Source organism: Hypanus sabinus, chromosome 3 (assembly GCF_030144855.1).
Source record: "Hypanus sabinus isolate sHypSab1 chromosome 3, sHypSab1.hap1, whole genome shotgun sequence".
Classification (NCBI taxonomy): Eukaryota; Metazoa; Chordata; class Chondrichthyes; order Myliobatiformes; family Dasyatidae; genus Hypanus; species Hypanus sabinus.
In genome coordinates this window covers 152793005-152816182 of record NC_082708.1, presented here as the reverse complement: position 1 = coordinate 152816182, position 23178 = coordinate 152793005, and the positions used below count along the sequence as shown (strand labels likewise).

The 23178-nt window shown below is 40.7% G+C and overlaps 2 protein-coding genes across 3 annotated transcripts in view; one reads left to right on the top strand and one right to left on the bottom strand.

Moving 5' to 3' along the window:
• Window positions 1–1494: 1494 nt before the first annotated feature.
• On the bottom strand, window positions 1495–2005 carry LOC132390940 (small ribosomal subunit protein uS8-like). The gene is made up of 2 exons (XM_059963475.1): window positions 1963–2005; window positions 1495–1874 (listed from the first exon to the last, which is right to left on the bottom strand). The coding sequence occupies exons 1-2, from the start codon at window positions 2003–2005 to the stop codon at window positions 1495–1497; spliced, it is 423 nt and encodes a 140-aa protein (XP_059819458.1).
• A 4919-nt stretch (window positions 2006–6924) lies between these two features.
• Window positions 6925–23178, top strand: part of LOC132391792 (alpha-synuclein-like) — a 110744-nt gene continuing 94490 nt past the window's right edge. Inside the window, exons 1-3 of one of the 2 annotated variants that reach the window (XM_059965414.1) lie at window positions 6925–7258; window positions 8249–8290; window positions 17714–17859. In XM_059965414.1, the coding sequence (XP_059821397.1) occupies window positions 7138–7258; window positions 8249–8290; window positions 17714–17859 (309 nt within the window). In that variant the 5' untranslated portion in view covers window positions 6925–7137. The remainder of the gene's footprint in view (window positions 7259–8248; window positions 8291–17713; window positions 17860–23178) is intronic. The other variant, XM_059965415.1, reaches the window with a different exon arrangement.

Below are 23178 nucleotides of genomic sequence, written 5' to 3'. Positions count from 1 at the left end.
TATCATATAATAGAACTTCTTCATTTGCATTATCAAACAAGATGTTTGCTGTCCATCATTTTGGCTTCCCTGTAGCATTTGGTGTACCAGTGCTGTCATTTTGATAACTTCATAATACCTGATGCCATCTCTTACTCTTCTCAACCTTTCCAGACACTTAAGTGATAGCTTGCCATTTCCACTTGTACTTGAAAGTCTATAATTGATAGATATACTCCATGGTGTGTGGAAGGTCTTTACTTCCGATACCAAAAGTTCACTTTATTTTTGGTTCTGGGAAAACAGCAGGATCATTGTAGTAATGTCATCTCTCTCTCTCTCTCTCTCTCTCTCTCTCTCTCTCTCTCTCTCTCTCTCTCTCCCCCCCCCCCCCCCCCCGTTCAAGTTAGGCTCCGGATCTGCATGCAGCTCTTTCATCTTTGTGCTGCGGCTCCCTGTGGCTTTGGAAAATAAATGAGTATTTAATTAAAATGTTTTTTATGTTAGTTTGTTAGTTTTTGAAATGTAATTCTAAATTTGAAGATTATGGTGATCTTATACAATCTAAATAAAACGTTGTGGCGACCCATTTCCTGGCACATCCGAACCGGCTCACAATTTGCCAGCATTCCGGCTAAGGGTGATAGCCTACAGGGGTTTGTGAGTACCCGCGCCCACGGGGGGGGCGGGTTGAGAGAGGCTTAAAAGCAAGGCTGTGTAGTTCGAATAAAGTTATCTTTGACTGCAGTTTAACCACTCCATGTCGTTATTTTAGCGCTGCGTGTAGCACACCGCTACATGTTTTTATCGCTATTAATATACGTTACCACTGCCAATGCCTGACACCCGCCAGTGCATGATTTCTTTTAATTTTTCGATCCAAGCTAGGCTAACTTCAACCCAATGTCTTTTTTTCAGAGCTCAAAATGTTTTTGTTGCATGCAGAAATGTAATTTCGTTTGCTCTGCAGGAGTTCATCGATTTCATAAATGCAACACATTATAGTTTGTTTATACATAGCATAAAGGCAAAAAAAAATGTTGTATGCAGTGTTATTTCATTTTAAATGTCAAATGGGTCTTGTGGCTCCCAGTGTTTTCTTTTCTGTGGGAAGCGGGTCCATATGGCTCTTTCAGTGGTAAGGGTTGCCGACCCCTGATCTAGGCAATAACACTGCTCTATTGGCAACCTCCTCTCCACTTTCTGTCCTGATGTTGGTCTTTTGAAAATGGTGAATTAAGTGGTGACTCTTTGCATCTAGCTCCAATCTTCCTGTTCAGGACTATAGCAGCTGACATTCACAATCACAACCATGTAAGCAGCACCGTTTTAAAAATCTATCAATACTTGATATTGACAAACCTTGAGTGGGAGGCGCTGGTCGGGAGTGCGGTTCCCCTTTAAGAAATCAGAAGCAGGGACACTGTGCTGGTTTCCAGGTATGATTGAAATGCAGTCTTTAGATTACCTTTTTTTCACTCGCTTAAAAATGTTACTGCAGGCTGGTCTCACATTTTAGAAAAAGGATCCTAAGATTTTTCCTCCTGTGTGTTTTCGTTTGGCCTCTTCATGGTCCATGATGCCAGCTGAGGTCATGAGAATGAGGTACCCAAACTGACGGGAAGGCAAAAGACTATTCTGCCACCTTTCCAGCTCCTTTACTTGAACATCAAATCTGGGGCTGATGACACCACACTTGTTCAGTCTCCCTGTGAGATTAACAACAATTTTTCCACCCCTGTGATCGTCGATAATTTCAAATTCTCCAATGTAGCCATGCTTCGTGATTACAGTCAGGAACCTCACAATCACTTTGGAGCATGGGCAGATGAGAACCTGGCATTTTCCACATTTCTCTGCATTGTTGATGCTTGTGATTTCTACTCCTGACTGTCCTACGGGTGAATGTACAGTCTCTGGAAAATAAAACTGAAGACCTCAGGGACTGCTGTGTATTCTGTTTTATGGAAGAATGGCTCTCACTGGCCATTTTGGATGAAGCACTGCAGCTGGATGACTCCACCATTCACCGCAAGGACAGGGCATCTCCATCTTTTAAAGGCAGAGAAGCTGTAGTATGCCTGATGATTAACTCATCATGGTGCACAAACATGGCAGTTCTGTCTCAGTCCAGCTCACCTGACCTGGAACATCTAGCAGTTAAATGCAGAGGGAGTTTTCCGCTATCATCCTGGTAGCAGTGTACATTCCTCTCAGGCCATCGTCTGGCAGGCACTGGAGGAGCTGAGCAAAGTAATCAACAGGCATGACACTACGCACCCTGATGCCTTCTCTATCACTATGGGAGAGTTCAACCAGGTCTGCTTGAAGAAGTCTCTGAACAACTACCACCAAATTATGATCTGCAGAGCTAGAGCAGCCAACACACTTGACCACTGTTAATGCACCATCAAGACTGCCTACCGTGCCATCCCACGCTCACACTTTGGAGAGACCGATCACCTGGCTGTACTTCTACTCCCAGCACATGGGCAGAGACCAAAGACTGCAGCACCAGTGGTGAGCACCAAGAAGGCATGATCAAGTGAGGTGGAGGAGCACTTATGGGCAATATTCAGGGATTCATCTTCGAGTCTGAATGAATGCACCACAGTTGTCAATGGCTTCATCAAGACTTGCGTGGATGAGTGTGTCTTTTCAAGAACATACCAGGCACACACAAACCGTGAGCCATGGATGAACCAGGGGATTCATCGACTGCTGAGAGCTAGATCTGTGGCATTGAAGACCGGTGATCCAGCACTATACAAGAAGCCCAGATATGACCTTCGAAGGCTATCTTAAGGGCGAGAAGACAATTCTGATTGAGGTTGGAGACAAGCACAGTTGCACGTCAGCTCTGGCAAGGTTTGCAGGACATTACTTCCTACAAAGCGACCAAGAATGTCTCCAGGATTCCTTAGTTCCTTGTAGGTATGCAAGCATTTTAATTTTCTTCAACATATCTTTAAACCCTATATCTATCTGAGATTTCATCCCACATGCGAATGGAGAAGATATTAAAAAGTAATTTGTTCAACTTTAGACTCCAAATTCTCTTCAATATACATGAATATACATCCTAATCCTCACCCTAATTAATCTCTACCTTTCCAGATGAAGAGAAATCCTGACTCTCAGTGTCGTCTCCAGTAACTTTTCTACTACTGATGTAAGGCTCAATGACATGAAATTTCCTGGCTTATTCCTACTTCACTTTTTGAATAAGGGAACAACATTTTCTATTCTCCAGACTTCTGAAATGTTACCCAAGACTAACCAAAGTACAAATACCTCAATTTTAGCTTCAGGCAGTCTCTTCCCTTGCTTCCTTCAGGATCCTGGGATAGAGCCTGTCAGGACCTTGGGATTTATCCACCTTAAGGTGCACAGTTATCTTCAACACTCTCTTTCCTGATGCAAACATGTTCCGGAATATCAGTATACTTTTTCTCTAAATTCTCCATCTCCCATATCCTTCTCCCTGGTGAATACTAATAAAATGTAGCCACTTGGGACCAATGTGTCAGATCTCATTGGTTCACACATGGATATCCCTTTGGTTCCTGAGAAGACCTGTTCTTTCCCCAGTTACCATTTTATTTCTAAAATACTTGTAGGAAGATCTGTAATTCTCTGTAATACTGTAGGCAAAGTCATTTAATGTTCGCTCTTCACTCTCTACATTTATTTCATAAGTTCAAACAAAGTGTGGTAGGAGCATGGTATGAACTGCTGGTGGTGGTGATAGTGGCTAATAAAATAAGAACATTTAAAGTATTCTTAGATAAGCACATGGATGTAAGAAAAATTGAAGGCCATGGGCTATGTGGGAAAAAAGGGTTAGGTTGATTATGGAGTAGGTTGGTATAACATTGTGGGCCTAAGGACCCATTGTGTGTTGCATTGCTCTAAATTCTATATGTGTTCTGGCTTCTTTAGATGCAATCAACTTTTGCCTGGTCCTGTCTTATACATTTGAGATTAGCCCTTCCCCAATTTGAGACACTAAGTTTAAGACCAACCTTACAGTTTTCCATAACTTTGAAACTTAACCCATTATGATTCCTGTTCCAAAGGGCACCTCCAAAGGTACTTACAATATTTAGTCATCCTCATTTCCTAATATGAAGTCAAAGAAAGCCCAATTCCTTGTAAGACTCTCTGCATAGGACTTCAAAGAAAAAATACTTCTCTAATTGAATGAGAAATAGGTCTGATGGTCTGAATGATCTGCTCCTGTTTTTGTATTTTTTTAAATGCCTGTGTTTCTTTCTTATTGCTCAGAGACACATCTTTTATCATATTTTAAGAACTGGAGAGATTAAATGGAATTGTGGATTACCATTATGTGTCATTCAGCTTTTTAAGAACCCAGTGAATTATCTCTGCATTTTGGGCTTAAATCTAATCTTAATGGCTAATAAGAGCTTCTGTACAAGTTCTTAAAGTTTCCTGTGAGTTTGCATGGAATCACCATTAATATCTTGAATAAAACAATATCATTTCCTACCAGCCACAGCTGAAGATGCCAATATATAAACCTCAGGAGCAGTGCAGAATGTCTTTTTGGAAAGGATAGCAAATGACAACACTGGGGCAATTGCACAGCACAGCACACCACCATATCTAACCTCAATTACTCTACTTCAAGTAAGGACCTCCAATGTAGAGGAGTGCTCTATCTTCCAGCAGTGTAACCTCAAATTGATGATTAATATAAAATAAATCACTAAAATCAGTGAGCTTCCATCACAACCATTTGTAAGGTTTGTTGACGGAATACTTTATTGTTATCGCTGATTTCCCTCACTCATTAACATTTCAGCTTCCCTACAACATACAAAGGACATACCCTGTACCATATTAAAGAGTAGTGAACACTCTCAACAAATATAAAATCCTATGAAGTCTCATAGGATTATAAAGGGTACATGTGAAATCTGAATTTGAATTTAGAAGTGCTTTCACTTCATTTGCATGTATCAGAGAGAGAAATTCAATTTGATCTCTTTCTCTTTTCTGCTCTACTTTATGTTTACACTCTCTCCAGATGACAAAACTTGCCTGATTTGCAAGATTTCCCATTGTGACACTACACACAGTGTACTTAAACAAATAATCTAAAATCACCATGAATGTGCTGCAGACATAATGCATGGCAATTGAAGAGTGTTTAGTTTTGTTTAACCTACTCAAGAGAATTGCAATTAATGCACATCTTCTAGAAACATCCATTTGTATCCATTCCTGTTTCCTATTACCAACAGTTAAAATTTCTGAGCATTTTTCAATGAGAGAAAGAATAAGGACCCCAGGTAATTTTGCACCTGAATATTGTGTGCAGGTCTGGTTTTCCTTCCTAAAGATATACATAAGACAAAAGAGTGCAATGGAGGTTCACCTGATTGATTTTAGGGATATCAGACTAGCTGAATGAGGAGGGATTAAGCAGACTGGTTCCATATGCTCCTTAGTTTAGAAGGATAGTTGATCTTATTGAAGCTTCTAATGGGTCCTTACTGGATGGCTTCAGGGATAAAGTTTCTAATCTATGTTTGCTGTAGATGAGATTAGTGCAGGTTGGCATCATGATCAATACAGACTTCATGGGCCAAAAGACCTGTTTTTCTACTATGTTCTATGTTCTATGGCTGGGGGTTATAGACCCAGGGGTCACAGGCTCAAAATAAGGACAAAAGTCAGGACAAAGATAAGAAAGTAGAACATCAATAGTACAGCAGAAAAACAGGCTCTTCAGCCCATGATGTTGGTGCCAACTTAATTTAACAAAGATTTAAGTATTTCTGCCTTTATTTTACTACCAGAGCTTTGCACTTAAATCGGTGGTTCAGTGGTTAATATCAGAGAATTTATACAAATGCAACCTAAAATTATTACTCTTTGCAGGCATCCACAAAACAGAAGAAAACCCCAGAGAACGAATGACAGAAAAACTTTGGAAACCCAAAGCCTACCTCACCCCCCCACACACGAGCAGCAGCAAAGCACCACACCTCCCCCTCCCCACACTTGTTCCAACAGGAAGCATCTGTGCCCACCACCCACCACCAAATCAATTTGAAAATTGCTTATCAATTGGATTTCATTGAGTTGGCCATATAGTTGCATAATGGTTAAATTAGTAGACAAGCATAGAAACAGAAAACCTACAGCCCAATACAGGCCCTTGAGTTCACAAAGCTGTGCCAAACATGTCCTTACCATAGAAATTACCCATAGCTCTCTATTTTTCTTTTCAGAGGTACTGAGATAGGCAGATGGAGCTTAGAAAAATAGAGGGCTATGCAGTAGGGAAATTATAGGCCATTTCTAGAGTGGGTTACATGGTTGGCACAACATGGTGGGCTGAAAGTTCTGTAATGTGTTGTAGATTTCTATGTTTATGTTTCATGGGGAGGGAGGGGAGGAATCTGAGCTTCTTAGCTGCCTCTTCAGTTCAAAGAGTTAAGATGGATCATAGGTCCTAGGGTTGAAGGAACCAGGCGGCAGAGAATCTTTAGAATTGTCAAACTAAGGAGGTGGTGGAGACTCAGTCATTGAATATCTTCAATACAAATATTGCTTATGTTATTATTAACCAGATTAGTCAAAGTGGATGTCAGATAGGGGTGCTGAAGATGAAGGATAGTCATGGAATGGTAAAGAAGGGGCAATGGTGAATGACTTGCCGACTTGCAATCTCATAGGTCCTGGTAATGAGAAACCACAGCTTCCAGCATCTCCTGAAATGTTTCAAGTGTGAAGAAAGCATTTTTATCAATGTTGGGAGGGTTCAGTGGAAGGGAGGGAGGCGCTAATTGTCCCAAAAAGGGTTTGGATCAAAGAGATGAAAGTCCCTCACATGAACAAATCAGGATGCACGCCTGCATCTCGAGATGGGGACGCCTCTGAGCACGAGTCATTGCAATCTGTTCAGGCAAAACATTCTTCAGCATTCAGCGGCTCTCGGCTCTGTACGCCCTTGCCTCTCAAATCAATGATCTAGCAGCGATGTGCTGAAATACCGGATAAGTATTAAACAAACGGGGGAAAAAAAGAAATCAACTTGCACAGATAGGCTGTAGGGGTAAATGATCTGTTCGCGAAAAGCAGCGTGAAGACGTCTCCTCGCTCTCCCGTTCGCGCTCGGTGACCATGGATATGTTCATGAAAGGGTTGTCTAAAGCCAAAGATGGGGTGGTAGCGGCCGCAGAGAAAACAAAGCAAGGAGTGGCAGAGGCGGCAGGAAAGACGAAGGATGGGGTACTTTATGTAGGTAGGTTGAAAATGAAAACAAAAACAAAATGAAATCGTCAAACCGAATTGCGGTGTTTCCAGTTGAATAGAAGCTGAATTACCTGAGGAAGAGTTTGCCGTTTATTCACCCGTGGGGAGGGGGCGGGAGGACTCCGTGTGTGGAACCAGAGGTTCTGACTAAATAATATTAATAAGGGCGGATAGTGTGGGGAACGAGCTGGTGGTGGGAGCAAACGGAAAGGAGCATCAAGTGTCTGGTCGGGAAGAGGACAACGATCAAACCAATTTAGCTGAGAGTTCGCGCTTTATAAATGCAAACTGTTAGGCGATTTTATGGGAAGATTATTTCGCACCTTCCGTTTGGAGGGACTGCATAGGATAACAGACCTGGATTCCAAAGTCGGGGACTCCTGTTTTCTGATCAAAGTGAGTTACAGAAGGTAGCGTTCATTGATGTCACGTAAAGGTTTTAAAAAATCTAATTGTCTTGTTTAAGCATTTACGATAAAAATATTGGATTTATATATAAAATAAAATTGCCTTTGGCCCTTTCCATTAAACTGAACCTGCGGAATGGTAGCTTTAACAGGTTCTCCAGTTATCAGCTCTCAGGCGTTGAAGGAAATGTGCTGTGAAGAGGGTCCTAGACTTGAGTAGTAATGGCGTGTTTAACCCCTTGCTGGCTAGCACGGTGCGAACGTTCACTGGGAACAGTCTTCTTACTGACTCAAACCGACCATCCGCAAGCGCCCCAAAGACCCAGCGACCTAGACAGCTGCTGAAACAGCAATCGGGGCGACGCATGGGTTTAATGAGTCTTCTGGCTCTCCTCCACTGCTTCTGCTTGCTTCCCGCGCTTCGGGAACCTGATAAAGGAGGGTGAGGGGCGTATGAGGGGTGTGAGGGTCGGGAGTAATTACTTTTCTAATTTGTGACATTTTTTTCCAAAACATTGAATTTCTTAACAGGGTTTCCCTTAATTGTTATTTTTAAATGTATTTGTTTTCAGGTTCGAAGACTAAAGAAGGTGTATTTCACGGAGTGTCTTCAGGTATCACTGCCTAATAGACTTCTCCATGTCTGTGCTGTGTGTTTTGTGCACGTGTTTTCTTGCCTGTTTCTTGGTGTTAGGGTTAGAGGAACAGGTTAAGGCTATTCATCCCTTCTGGTTTATTCCACCATTACCTGTTCTGTGTTATTACCCAGTCATCCTTAACACATCTCAAGCAAAAATCCATTAATCTCTTTAATGAAGATCTATTATCTTCAAGTGATGTCCAATTGTTAGATCATTCTGTGGAAGAGGGTTCTAATTTTCAGTTTTGTGTCTCCTGTCAGATGAGTGGCTGCTATCTAGAGACATTAGAGATGGCAGATGCTGGAATCCAGAACAACAATCAGTTGGAGGAATTCAGTAGGTCAGGCAGCATACATGGATGGAAAGGGACAGTGGACATTTCAGTTCAAGATCTTTCATCGGGACTCATTTCCTTAAGCGATTTGTGTGTTGTTCCAGATTCCAGCATCTGCAATCTCTTGTGTGCCTCCAGTGTGCTGGAGGAGCTCAGCCAGTTGAGCAGCATCTGTAGGAGGAAAGGAATTGTCAACATTTTGAGTCTGTATCTCAACCTGAAATGTCAACAATTTCATTCCCCCAGTGTATGCTGCTTGAGCCACAGAGTTTCTTCAGCAGATCGTTTGTGGCTAATGACAAATTTCCTTTCAGATATTTTAGTTATTTAAAACACATCTACTTGATCAGTTGTACTGAGGAAATACAGCCCGGTCAATGCAAACTGCCTTTGTAATCCAGTTCACACAAATGTGGAGCAGTGATGTTTAGAACTGCTTTGAGATTTTCTTAAATCTAGAACTTTAGGTAACAAAGGGCAAACCAGATTGTTCAAACAAGCATTGTAGGACTTTCTAGTTCCCTACAGCTATAAAAGAAGGGTTCTGAATCTCACTGGCCTCTGTGACTGTTAGCAGAACCATATGCCTCTCTGGTTTTTCACTGGATGTGTGATCCTGTGAGTAGGCTCGGAAGCCTGGCTGACTGGCCAGTTCCTCCTATAAAGTGGTTTGCCACCAAAATCAATGCGGTCAGAAGGCAAAATTATTTGGATTAGTAAATTAAAGTTGGATTTTAAGACAACAGTGTGAAGGCAGTTACTTTGCTATGTGGAGCTCTCCAGGGTACCACTGTGAAATCAGTATTGATTACGCCCAGGTGATGCATCGATTCCTTTGCCATTTATTTTGCAAACACTAATTCCCAAAACCAATGTCCTGAAATAAATACAAAGTAAGTGCAAATTAAACTACAGTATAACTTGTTTAGATCTTGACTTCACATGCTGACAAGAATGAATTGGGTGGTGATTTGCAAGAAAGAGTGTAGTGTGAACTATGAAAGAAAAAGTTAGCAAGTCTGAATGAGGGTATGTCATCAATACTTGACCTTGTGACCTTTCTAATAAAATTATTCAGGGTTCGGGTGTTTAGATGAAGCAATTATTGTTGGGGTTGTTGTAATTGAGACTACTCACGCCAGTATATACATGTAGCTTGCATTAGCAGTGAAAATAGTTCGCTCTCTTTAAGGTGGAGAATGTGTATGATTGCCTGAGATGTGGAGAAAGGATAGTGAACTGTTAGAATTCATTATCACAGAAGTTACTGAGTGTGTTTTGTACAGAGACTGATAGGTTCTTGATTGTTTAAGGGATACAAGCAGAAGGTGGCAGGGTTTGGAAAAAAATCAACCATGATTAATTGAATGGCAGAGCTGACTTGATGGGCTGAGTAGCTGAAGTCTGCTCCTGTATCTTACTCTCTTATGGGCTACACAAATTATGGGCTATCCCAGTGAATATAGTGTGAGCATGCTCTCTTCCATTTCCTGATTTTAATAAACACATTTCTATTTTTCTAATGAGGTTCAAAAGCTTCATCATTTATTGATGCTCAGTGAATAGACATTTTTGATTCAGCACCCAAAATTTCTCTTTTACCAGTAGTAAGTACCATGACCGGTTTTATTGATTCCAGTGAAAACGAATGTACAGACGATGAAAGCCACCAGTAGTTAATGGTGCTGTGCATTTAGTATTGCCATTCAGGCTAATTTCTCTTGAGTATCATTGTGTCCAAACTGCAGCTAAGGAAACACATTCTGTTAACTATGGTGGTGACTGCAATAATATCACTTTTGGAACTTGAAAAAAAGTTTCTTGTTATGGGTTTGGGCAGTGGAGCAGAATCAGAGTCAGGTTTAATATCAGTGACATATGTCATGAAGCTCGTTGTTTTGTGGTAGCTGTGAAATGCAAGACATACAAATTGCAAACTTATAGTTTCGTGGGAGACGAAAGATCTCTGGCTGTGTGCCCAGAGACCCGAGATCTTTAGGCATAGAGAGACGCAATGGACTTTTAGCATTGTAAACCAGTGAGTTGTTTGTTATGTCTCCCCCCCCCCTTAATGTTAAGCGGAGACATCTCTTTCTCCCTTATTAGGGAGAGAGAGAGAGAGCCTGTGGTATGTCAAATACCAGGTGAACTTTGGGACACTGCAAGTCTGTGTCTTTGCTGCACGCTTGAGTGCTCAGTGGTGGGTGCCAATACATTTTTTTTTACTGGTGGGGGGGAGGACAGTTACCTTACTGCTGCTTATGTGTGTGAGGGGGAGCTGGGGGGGCTGTGGGGTTCTAACATTTAACTGTCTTCATTCTTTGGGGGCACAACTCTATTTTCATGGATGGTTGTAAAGAAAAAGCATTTCAGTATGTGTATTGTATATATTTATCTAACATATAATGTACCTTTGAAACTTTTGAAAAATAAATAAATACTGTGAAAAGGAATAACGAGGTAGTATTTATGGATTCATGGACTGTTCAAAAATCTAATGGCAGAGAAGATAAAGGTGTTTCTAAGATGTTGTGTGTGTATCTTCAGGTTCCTGTATCTCCTTCCCATTGGTAGTAATGAAAAGAGGGCATGTCCTGGATGGTGGGGGTCCTCAATGATGGGTGCTACCTTCTTGAGGTTTCGCCTCTTGGACATGTTCTCCATGGTGGAGACGAGTGTGCTCATGATGGAGCTGGCTGAATCTCCAACCCTCTGCAACCACTTGCAATCCTGCATATTATTTAGGCTATATCAGGCTATGATGAAACCAGATGCTCTGCACTATGCATTTGTAGAAAATTACAAGAGTCTTTGGTCACATAACAAATCTCTTCAAACTAATGAAGTAGAGCTGCTGGTACGCCTTCTTTATGATTTCATCAATGTGTTGGGTCCAAGATAGGTCCTCTGAGATATTGATACCCAGGAACTTAAAGATGCTCACCCTTTCCACCACTGACCTCTCAATGAGACCTGGTGAGTTCCTTCCTGAAGTTGGCAATAGGTTCCTTGGTCTTCTTGTTGTGGCGTGTGAGGTTGTTGTTACAATACCTTTCAATCAGTGGATCTATCTTGCTCCTATATGCCTCCTTATCACCATCTGAAATTCTGCCTACAAAAGTGGTATCATCAGCAAATTTATAGAGGACATTTGAGCAACGCTTAGCCACACAGTCATGAGTGTATAGATAATAGAGCATTGGACCAAGCTTGGATTTTGAGATGTGCCTGTGCATAACAATGAGCGTTCTTCAAAACAATCTTGAGGGCACTGTTCCTGTTTCTAATTCATAGATCTCCACCTTTAATCCAACTGTTGCCCTATTTTCTATTGCTATTCATTTTCAGATGCTCAGTGTATCAACATTTGTTGTCTAGTTTGACTTGCCCAACTTCTCCCTCATTAGAGGGCTCCAACTCATTCAAAGCTGTCCTTTGGTAGGTGATATCTGAGAGAAATCTTTCCTATCTCTCCCCCACGCCTGCGTTATCATCAGTCATGTGACCAACTGCTGTGCAGAATTGTGAGAAGAATGGCTGTGAGCTGCATCTGAAAATTAAGAGCTAATAAGACACTGACCTGAGGCAAGGCTTCTTTTCTGCTAACACTTGCCTGTTCTGTCTGTTAATTTAGCCTCTCCTACTGCGATTGAAAAGGGAGATGTGGTGGATGTTATGCAATTTTTCCCACGTGCCTTAATGTGAGCAGTTCAACAGAAACTCAGCAAACAATTGACTGGTGTATTGGAAATAATTTTATTTTTGAATAAAGTATATTTTGTTAATAAAAAAATTAGTTTTAAGTGCTGGGTGCAGTACTGGACAGCGAAAGGAAGAATCTGCAAGAACTTTAAAAAGCCAAAATGAAGTGTTTGTGGAATGTATGGTACTTGGAGCAATCAAAGAAGCTGCTGCTATTTCCCTTCCCCATTTAGAATAAAATGGCAGTAGAAATATTCTGGAGGTGTAAACAGTGGAGGTTGGAGCCAGCCTTCAGTATTTGTGCTATCAAAGTGTTAAACCACATTTGGAACATTGTGAGCAATTTTGGACACCATATCTAAGGAAAGATGTGCTAGCACTGGGGAAGATCCAGAGGAGATTCACAATAATAATCCAGATGTAGGAGCCATATATCCCACCATCAGGCCACCAGAATAACATTTGATTAGTTTTTAATGTCTCTGGACTTGCACCTGATGAAGTTCAGAAAGATGAGAGGGCATTTCACTGAAACCTACTGGATCCTGAATGGCTTGGATAGAGTTGGCATTCAGAGGAGATTTCTAATAGTAAGAGGGCGCACCTTCAGAATAAAGGGACTTCCCTTTAAAACTGAGATGTGGGGGAATTTCCTCAGACATTGGGTGGGGAGGCTATGGAATTTGTTGCCAGGGAGGGCTGTGGAGGCCAAATCATTGGGTGTACTTAAGGCAGAGATTGATAGATTTTTGATTAGTAAGGGGGTTAAAGGTTACAGGAAGAAAGCAAGAGTATGGGGTGGAAAAAATATCAGGCATGATTGATGAGCAGAGCAGACTCGATGGCTAAATAGCCTAATTCTTTTCCTATATGGTATGTTGTTATGTGTGGCAAATAGATTCAGTGTCCACTTTATTTACCTACCTGCTTGTACACCTGCTCATCGATGCAGAGTATCAAATCAGCCATCATATGGCAGCAACTCAAAATACAGAACAAGCAGAAGTGGTCAAGAGGGTCAGTTGTTGTTCAGACCAAACATCAGAATGGGGAAGAATGTGATCTAAGTGACTTTGATCATGGAATGATTGTTGGTGCCAGACAGGGTGGTTTGAGTATCTTAGAAACAGCTGATCTCCTGGGATTTTCACACACAACATTCTCTAGTTTTTACAGAGAATGGCGAGAGAAATAAAAAGTCATCTTGTGAGCAGCAGTTCTGTGTGTGAAAATTCCTTGTTAATGGGAGAATCAGAGGAGAATGGCCAGACAGATTCAAGCTGAAAGGAAGGTGACAGTAACTCAGATAACTACATGTTACAACAGTCATTTGCGGAACATTTCTGATCTCGGACTAAAGCAGAGAAGACCATGAACATACACTCCGGCAACTTTGTTAGGTACAGGAGGCACCTATTAAAGTGGCCACTGAGTGTATTTGCAAGCTTAAAGAGCAACCAGTCACTGTGTGAATAAAAGCAAAATCTTTCCCAGATTGTCTTCATCTGATAACCTTTTTTTTAAGTCAGAAAACAGAGATAATTTCATTCACCACTTTTATTACCTGTCTTTCAAACTAGTTTTAAGCCGCTCATAAAATACTTTTGAAAGGATATCTAATGTAAGATTCAAATATATCAGAATTTTGTGGGGCATGTATATGGCAGTTTATTGATTTTCAATGAGCTTGAAAATTATGAATTCATAATAAGAATTGGTAATTGATAGAGTTATATGGCAAACAATTTTCTGGAGTGCAATAAAATTAAGCAATCCTCTTCTGGATTTCTCTCACAGAGGAGCTGGATATAGAATTGATTATAATTGTTTCTGAAGTATTGCACAGATGTACTTAACGCAGATTTTATACAAAACCCCTTCTAGGATTTAGATCATAGAAATAGTGTTGTAAAAGGTACCTTTTCACTTGGTTGATGCTTCATATCTTAAGCATATAATGGATGTCAGTAGCTTCAAAATAAATGCAAGGTAGTGGAGATAAGGTGGCATGAAGGTGAGGATACTAAACTAGAATCCACATGCCAGGATTATGGATCCAGGGATAGGAGGTGAAATTCTAATGCAGTATTGGAAATATGAACTCAATTAATAAAATAAATACTTCCAGTAATGATGCCCATGAATCTATTGTATTGCTATAAAAACCTTGAGGAGAGTAAAATTAATCTCCTTTTCCTGCCTGGTCTATGTGTGACTGTCATGAACAAATAAATAATAAAAGATAAACCATGGGCTGTATGTATGTGTTCTTATAATACCAAGCATTCCACCTAAACATAAAGTGACAAATTTAATGCAAGTTGCAGACCTACCTTCCTTCACTGGATACACACTGAGGTTTAGCTAGGTAGCATTTCCACAGTTTTACTGCATTTAGACAATGGTCTGTAAACATAGAAACACAATTATGATTGATGAATAGCTGAATGGGAAATAGAGTCATACACCATGGTAACAAGCCCTTTGGCCAAACTTGCCCATACTGACCATGCCATTCCACTTGCCTGTGTTTGGCCCGCATACCTCTAAATCACCCTATTCATGTACTTATCTAGATGTCTTTTAAATGCTGTTACTGTACCTGACACAATCCCTTTGTCCAGTAGCTTATTCAAAATATGCTCCTTCCACTGTGTTAAGAATTTGCCCCTTAGCTCCCTTTTAAATCTCCCCTCTCTCCCTTAAACCTATGTCTCTGGTTTTTATTTCCCTTTTCCTAGGAAAAAATACTTCTTGTCTATTCCTCTCTTAACTTTATACACCTCTGTATTGCCACCATTCAATCTCATTTGCTCCAGGAAATAAAGACCTATCTTACCCAACCTCTCCTTAAACCCAGGCCCTCAAGTCCTGCTGGCATCCTTGTAAATCTTCTCTGTGCTCCTTCCGGTTTAATTATGACTTTCCTAGAACAGCATGACTAAACTGTGTACAATACTCCAAGTGCAGCCTCACCAATTTCTTGTAAAATAGCAAGTTTACAGCCCAAGGCCTTTACTCAAAAGAAAGATATTTATTTCATCCATTGCCATAGAGAAGGAGAGTGATAGCACAGAAACAAGTATTGTACTTTAACCCACCAACCCACTTCAGCTCACAACTACCTGTTCACGCTAATCATTTTTTTTATTCTCCCTAACTTCTCAGCAACTATACCCAGATTCTGCCACTTAACTACACACACTGGGGCCGATTTACAGTGTCCGATTAAACTACCTATCCATATATCTTCAGGACGTGGGAGGAAACTGGAGCGTCTAGGGTCAGGATTGAACCTGGCTGGGTTGTTACTTTTACAAGTCATTCAGCTGTGCCACCTGACTGTGAAAGTAATTTAATCTCTATATTCCTTCCCATATTCAACAAACACAATATTACAGTGTACAGTGGTAAGTTTTTTCTCATTTAATTAAAAATACCTCATGTATTCAGTGCCCAGGAAATAAGCTGTTGGAACCAGTTAACAAGTCTGCTTCGGTAGACAACACTGTTAATTTCAGCGGCAGCAAGGAAAGTTTCTAATTATCATTTAGGAATAATCATACAAATCTTTAAACAATACAATATGTTTGGTTATATTGTTATTTCAGATGAGTATGAGGTGTTTGGCCAAAATCACCTAGTTTTATGGTCACTCAATCTGGCTTTTGTCACAAGGTACAACAGCAATTTTGAGACCAACATGCTTGAGTGGATAAGATAAGCATGACTGAGATTGGCCTCAAAAATCTGCATTGCAGACTTCACTTATCTTGCCTAAAGGGGCCTGAATATTCATAACATCCTAAGGAGCACAACCATAATTCACACAGAGGACTTTTCAGACTGAAACAACACACGAGAACAAGGAAAGATATTTTGGATTGGTAAAAGGATAAAGTCCGAGATGGTATCTGAAAGGCAGGTCAAATATTGCAGAGTAGCCAGCATTTTGGCTTGAAAAGTTGAAGCTTGTTCTAGCTCCTATTGCCTAATACCACAGTGGCTCTTTGAACCAGAGTGAAATGGAAGCAGGACCTTCTATCCAATGAGACCTTATCAGCCATCAAACACAGACTGACATTAATCCAACACTATTCCTATATTTCTATTCTCTTCACATTGCCAACAATACCTCTAGATTTTCCCACTCACTTCCACATTATAACATTAATCCAACACTATTCCTATTTCACCAAAAATTTCACTAGATTCTCTCACACACATACACTAGGGGACATTTACAGTGCTCAATTAACCTACCATGTTAGGTATGTTGTTGGGAAACTGGAACACCTGGAAGAAAGCCCTGGACTCACAGATGGTATTCATGGTCAGGAGCAAACCCAGATTCTGGAGCTATATAGCAGCAGCTCTACTAGCTGCACCACTATGTCACCTTGATTAACGTTCTTATAAAGCTCCTCTGCACAATTTCTCATGCTGTTGCTCCCCTTACTAAAATCAAATCCACCTTGTGTCTAATATGCTGAACCATTTTTTGTAGAGATTACAATATATAGGATGATGAAGGAGACATGTATCATTCAAAGCCTTGAGAAAACAATTGGGAAGTCACTTTCCAACTGTGTAAAACTTTGGTTAGGTCTGTTTGCCACAGTAAATGAAAGATATGGGGGCTTTGGAGAGGGTGCAGAAAAAGTTCACCAGAATGTTGACTGATTTAGAGTGTAGAGCTATAAAATGTTGGACAAACCTGGATTATTTTCTGCGGAGCATGAATGCTGAGGGGCAATACAGTAGAAGTATATAAAATGATGAGAGGCATAAACAGTGGTGGAGGCGGATACGATAGGGTCTTTTAAAAGACTTTTGGATAAGTACATGGAACTTAGAAAAATAGAGGGCTATAGGTAACCCAAATAATTTCTAAGGCAGGGACATGTGCAGCACAACTTTGTGGGCCAAAGGGCCTGTATTGTGCTATAGGTTTTCTATGTTTCTATAAATAGGGGAGATAATCTTTTTCCCAGAGTGGAATTATCAAATAGTAGAGAGCATACTGTAGTTTTAAGGTGAGAAGGGGAAATTTTAAAGGAGCTGCACAAGGCAAATCATGTAGAGTTATAGGTACTATGAACACACTGTCAGGGGTGTGGGTAGAACTAATTACAATAGCAACATTTAGGAGGCATTTAGACAGACATGACCAGACAGGAAATAGAGGGATATGAATTATGTGCAGGCAGATGTGATTAGTTTGTCAGCACGGTCGGTGTATATGTGGGGTGTTTCTGTGCTGTGTTGTTCTATGTTCTGTGTTCCGTTGAACAAGCTTTCCTTAGGATGAGAGTGTGCAGTCAGTCAGAATGTTCCCTGTGGTTTGTATTTTTGGTTAGTGGCTGAGAAGACCAAGGAACAAGCATCTCTGGTTGGAGGAGCCATGGTGACTGGAATGTCCACAGTCGCTCAGAAGACAGTGGAAGGAGCTGGAAACATAGCAGCAGCCACTGGACTGGTGAAGAAGGAGCAACTCGTGAAGCAGGTTAGCTTTTCAAAATTCATTTCACTTTTCCCCCAGGCTTTGATATTGTCATGTACAAGGCAGTCATTCCTTTCTGCTCTGTTGATTGCAGTGTGGGTATTGTTAAATGATTTATCCTTTCCTAGCATCAGATTGCGAGTGAGTGTTTGACGTCATAACCATCTCAATCTAATCTTCTGGACCTGTGTAGATTCAAAAGTCCATAGGCTGCCAAGGAATGGATATATTAAAAAAAAATGCTTTGAACATGGAACTTAGAAATGCTGGAAGTGCATTAACTGGATGAGTATATTGAACTTGCACACATCTTCAACAACGTGAAAATATTTCTCTCGCTGGTCTGACATTAACTAGAATGCAGTTTTGGGGCTTTTAATTAATTTGGTGTAATTAGGCCTTTCAGTCTGAGGAGATCTGAAGACTTGTCATTGAGGAAAGTCTCACCAGCAGTGGGTTTTAGTGAATAAGCTGATGTAAGCTTTAGAGTAGGGATATTTTAAAGTCAGAGGGAGTTATAAAACAACAGGAAAAGGGCATGTTTTCATGGTAAAACATTCAAATGAAAGCACTACGATAAATTAAAAACCTGATGTGACCTGATTTGGGACACTCACACAGAATTCAGAACTTGAAACACACTTGCATTATTACTTAAGGCTAATTTGTGATCATTGCCTAATTTAGATTCAGGTTGGAGTGAGTAATGTGAAAATTATTTTCTAGTTTCTCCAGTTAGATTGCCTTTGAAAGCCACACAGCAGAGCCATAAATGTGAGATTACATTTTATATTTTTATTTTCCTATTACTCCAAGAGGCATTTTGGCCCACTGAGTCTATGTCAGCTTTCATGGCAATGCCATCAATTCCATTCCCCACCCCCCCCCCCATTTAGCTGTTACCTATTTTTGCTGATATACCCATTAACTACTCCCACCCAATTCTACTGCTTCCCATATATTACAGAGGGCATTTTACATAAACAGTTAACCTATTAAGCTGCCATGCCAACAGGATATGGTACGACATCCGAGCACCCATCACAGGGAGCATGTGCAAGCTCCACAGACAACACTAGAGGTCAAGGTTGAAACTGCTGGACATTGTTTGTTCTGTTCAGGGGCCAGTTGAGTAAAGTGCTCACTTATTTTCTAAGGGGAGGAGGGACAAGATGAGATATGAGAGTAAAAGAAAAAGAATGAAATATGAAGGTAAACAAGCTTATAATATAAAGGATAATACCAAAAGATTGTTCAGATATATACAGAGTAAAAGAGAGGCAAGAGTGGACAATAGACCATTGGAAAATGACACCAGAGAGATAGTAAGAAATGGTGGACAGAACAATTTAGTTTTTGCACCAGTCCTCACTGTGTAAGACACCATCAGTGTGCCAGAAATTAAGAGAGTGTCAGTGGACAGAGGTCAGTGTAGTCGTTATTACTAAGGAAAAGGGGCTTGGGAAATTGACAGGTCTGAAGGTAGATTGGTCATGGACCAGATAGACTACACCCCAGAGATCTAAAAGAGGTAGCTAAAGAAATTGTAGTGGGTTTAGTAATGACCTTTAAAGAATCACTAGATTCTAGAATGGTTTTGAGGACTGGAAGATTCTGAATATCACTCCACTCTTTAAGAATGGATGGAGATAAAAGGCAGGAAGTTATAGATGAATTAGTCTAAACTCAGTGGTTGGGAAGATGTTGGAATCCATTATTAAAGATGGGTTTTTGGGCTATTTGGAGCTATGTGATAAAATAGGCTGAAGCCAACATGGTTTCCTTAAGGGGTAGTCTTACCTGACAAATCTGTTGGACTTCTTTGAGAAAATAACAGAGAGGATAGACAAAGGAGAATCAGAGATATTGTTTACTTGGATTTTCAGAAGGCCTCTGACAAGGTGCCACACATGCTGCTGATAAAAAAAGATAAGAACCCATGGTATTACAGGAAACATACTAGTGTGGCTGATGGGCAGAAGGCAAAGAGTGGGAATAAAGGGGGTGGGTCTTTTCTTGTTGGCTGCCAGTAACTGGTGGTGTTCCACAGAGGTCGGTGTTAGCTCTATTATTTTTCACATTATATATTAATGATCTGGATTATGAAATTGAGAGTTTTGTGGCCAAGCTTGTGTACTGTACCAAGATGAGTGAAGGAGCAGGTAGTGTTGAGGAAGCAGAGAGGCTACAGAAGGACTTAAACAGATTTGGAGAATAGGCAAAGAAGTGGCAGATAGAATACAGTGTAGGGAAGCATATTGTCATGCTCTTTGGTAGAAGCAATATAGCCATAGTCTATTTTCTAAACAGAGAGCGAATTTCAATGTTTGGAAGTGGAATGGGACTTGTGAGTCTTAGTGCAGGAATCCCCAAAGTTAATTTGCAGTTGAGTCATTGGTAAAGAAGGCAAATGCAATGCTTTATAAGGCTTTGGTCAGACCATACTTGGACTATGGTGAGCAGTTTTGGCCCCCACATCCAAGAAAGGATGTGCTGACATTGGAAAGGGTCCAGAGCAGGTGCATGAGAAGTATCTGGGAATGAAAGGATTAATATAGGAGGAATGTTTGATGGATTTGGTGCTGTACTATCTGGAGTTTAGAAGAATGGGGGAAAATCTCATTGAAGCTTACTGAACGTTGAAAGGCCTAGATAGAGTGGATGTGGAGAGGGTGTTCCCAATAGTGGAAGAGTCTTATATCAGAGGACACAGCCAAAGAATAGTAGGATGTCCCATTAGAATAGAGTTGAGAAGGAATTTCAAGCAACACAAACAAAATGCTGAAGGAACTCAGCAGGACAGGCAGCATCTATGGAATAGAGGATAGTCATGTTTTGGGCCGAAACCCTTCTGCAGGACCAAGGGTCTTGGCCCAAAGAGTCGACTGTACTTTTTTTCCATAGGTGTTGCCTGGCCTGCTGATCTCCTCGAGCATTTGTGTGTGTTGCTTGGATTTCCAGCATCTGTCGATTTTCTCTTGTTTGAGAAGTAATTTCTTTAGCTAGAGTTGTTGAATTGATGTAATTTGTTGCCATCGATGCTGTGGAAGCCAAGTCATTGGGTAATTTTAAAGCACAGGTTGCTATGTTCTTGATTAGCAAGGGTATCAAAGGTTATTGAAAGAAGGCAGGAGAATGGGTTTGAGAGTTAAAATAAATCAACCATGATTGAATACTGGAGCATACCTGATGGGCAAAATTGCCTAGTTCTGCTTCTATGTCTTGTGGTATTATGTATAGTAAAGTTTTTAAAATATCTTTTCAACAGAGTCAGCTGTTGTGTTACTCTGTAAAGTAATGTTGCTGAGAAATAGGAGCAGTTTTAAGCTCTATGGCCCTTCAAGCCTTCTCTACCATTAAGTGGCAGATCTGGTTTTTTAGCTGAACTCCACTTTCCACCTTGAATACTTAATGGATCATTATCCCTGTTCTCTTGGATGGACAATTTGCAAGATGAGTCAAAATATCCCTCTGAATGTCCATCTTAATTAATTGATGCCCTACGCTAAGGCAGTCCCACCTGCTCTAAAACTTCCATAGTAGGGAAAGACCCTTAGTGTCTCCCCATCAAGACTCATCAGAGTTAGACAAGTGTAAAAGTATACAGTGTTTGAATGGGGTGAATGGATGAATGGAATTAGCAAGGAGAGGGCAGTATATTAAAAAAATCCAATATTTAGCCCCGAATTAGAGCACAGATTTCAAACTAAGGTTTAAATCATGAGATGTCATTCCTGACAAATAGCTAGTGACATCAAGAAGCAACAATCAATATGCCTGCCACATTGTCTTTGCATATGTAATGTAAATGAGAGATAAATATGACTCAAATTTCCCCCTCCAATCAATACCACAGGAAGTCTGTGAGGCAGGGTATCGAACACTGCAGCACTCCTTCAGAAATATCAACCCATACCTACAAGCCCAGACCCTGACAAGAGGACTATCAGTTCACCAAGGCTGATGACTACCATCGAGATGTAATTTCAACAGCTCTGACAATGGGTTCACCAAAGCCTTGTACATTGAACTGACATTAGCCAGGTTTGCAATTTCCAGTACTCAGAGTTCTTTAATGATTCCTGACCATGCAGACTTATGGAGGGTTGGTGGGGGTGGGGGGAGGCAAGTGTTTAAAGTATAGGCTGAGATTCCAGCACTATTATGTTTCTCAGGGCCATTACTTATGCCCCGTCTGATGAAGGCATCTCTCCAAGTGTGATCAGATTAAAATATTCATGCACACCTTCGGGGAATGTGCTTGAAGCATAGATAGGGTATGTAACATTGCTGGTTGGGGGACACTTAAAGGAAAAAAAAGAGTACAAACTATTCCAAACCAAGGAAACTTTGGCCAGAGTTATTGTATGTTTACTCAGCCTAATCAAGAGAATGATTGCAGATGATAGTGAAAGTAGACTTAGTGGAAAGTTCTGAATGAATTTCTTTAAGGAGCTGGTGGAATGATACAGCATCAAATCCCCATTGTGTGTTTGTATGGAAAGAAATGTAATGGATTATATACAGCATTGTTCTGCCAGCCTTCATCGTAGTTGGCATTGCACCAGATCCAGGCAGAAGATAGTCTTTCCCACTTTTATCCACAGGTCTGGGTATGCAGTAGGAGGAGCTGGCATTTCATTGGGAGTAAGGCAAGTTAAATCTGGATGCTATTGCCCTGATTTAGGTAGTTTGTCCAACAATAACATGACTGGGCATACATATCATTTATATTTACTACTCAAATAGTACATCACACATAACGCCACTCACCCCTCCTCCCAACCACTGAGCACATCGACATGAAACACTAACATAGGAAAACACCATCCATCATCAGAGGCATTTAAAATTATGAGGGGGATAGATAGAGTTGACGTGGATAGGCTTTTTCCATTGAGGAGATTCAAACAAGAGGACATGAGTTGAGAGTTAAGGGGCAAAAGTTTAGGGGTAACATGAGGGGAAACTTCTTTGTTCAGAGAGTGGTAGCTGTGTGGAACGAGCTTCCAGTAATAGTGGTAGAGGCAGGTTCAATATTGTCATTTAAAAAAAAAATTGGATAAGTATATGGACAGGAAAGGAATGGAGGGTTATGGGCTGAGTGGAGGTCGGTGGGACTAGGTGAGAGTTGGCGTTCAGCACAGACTAGAAGGGCCGAGATGGCCTGTTTCTGTGCTGTAATTGTTATATGGTTACATTAGTGAGTTCAGGGCACCAGCCATGAGTGGCACCCTGTCTGCTTCAGGGAGCACTGCATGTCATTCATTTGGGTGACCATGTCATTCTTTTTGACAGACTGCAAACAATGGTATTTGTTTG

Bases quoted from the DNA above. Each gene is read 5' to 3' on its own strand.
- LOC132390940 (XM_059963475.1), bottom strand. From the start codon at position 2,005: ATGGTGGAGTCATCCAGCTGCAGTGCTTCATCCAAAATGGCCA. The intron at 1,875-1,962 runs GTGAGAGCCATT...ATTCACCCGTAG, and splicing joins TGCTTCATCCAAAATGGCCA to GACAGTCAGGAGTAGAAATC.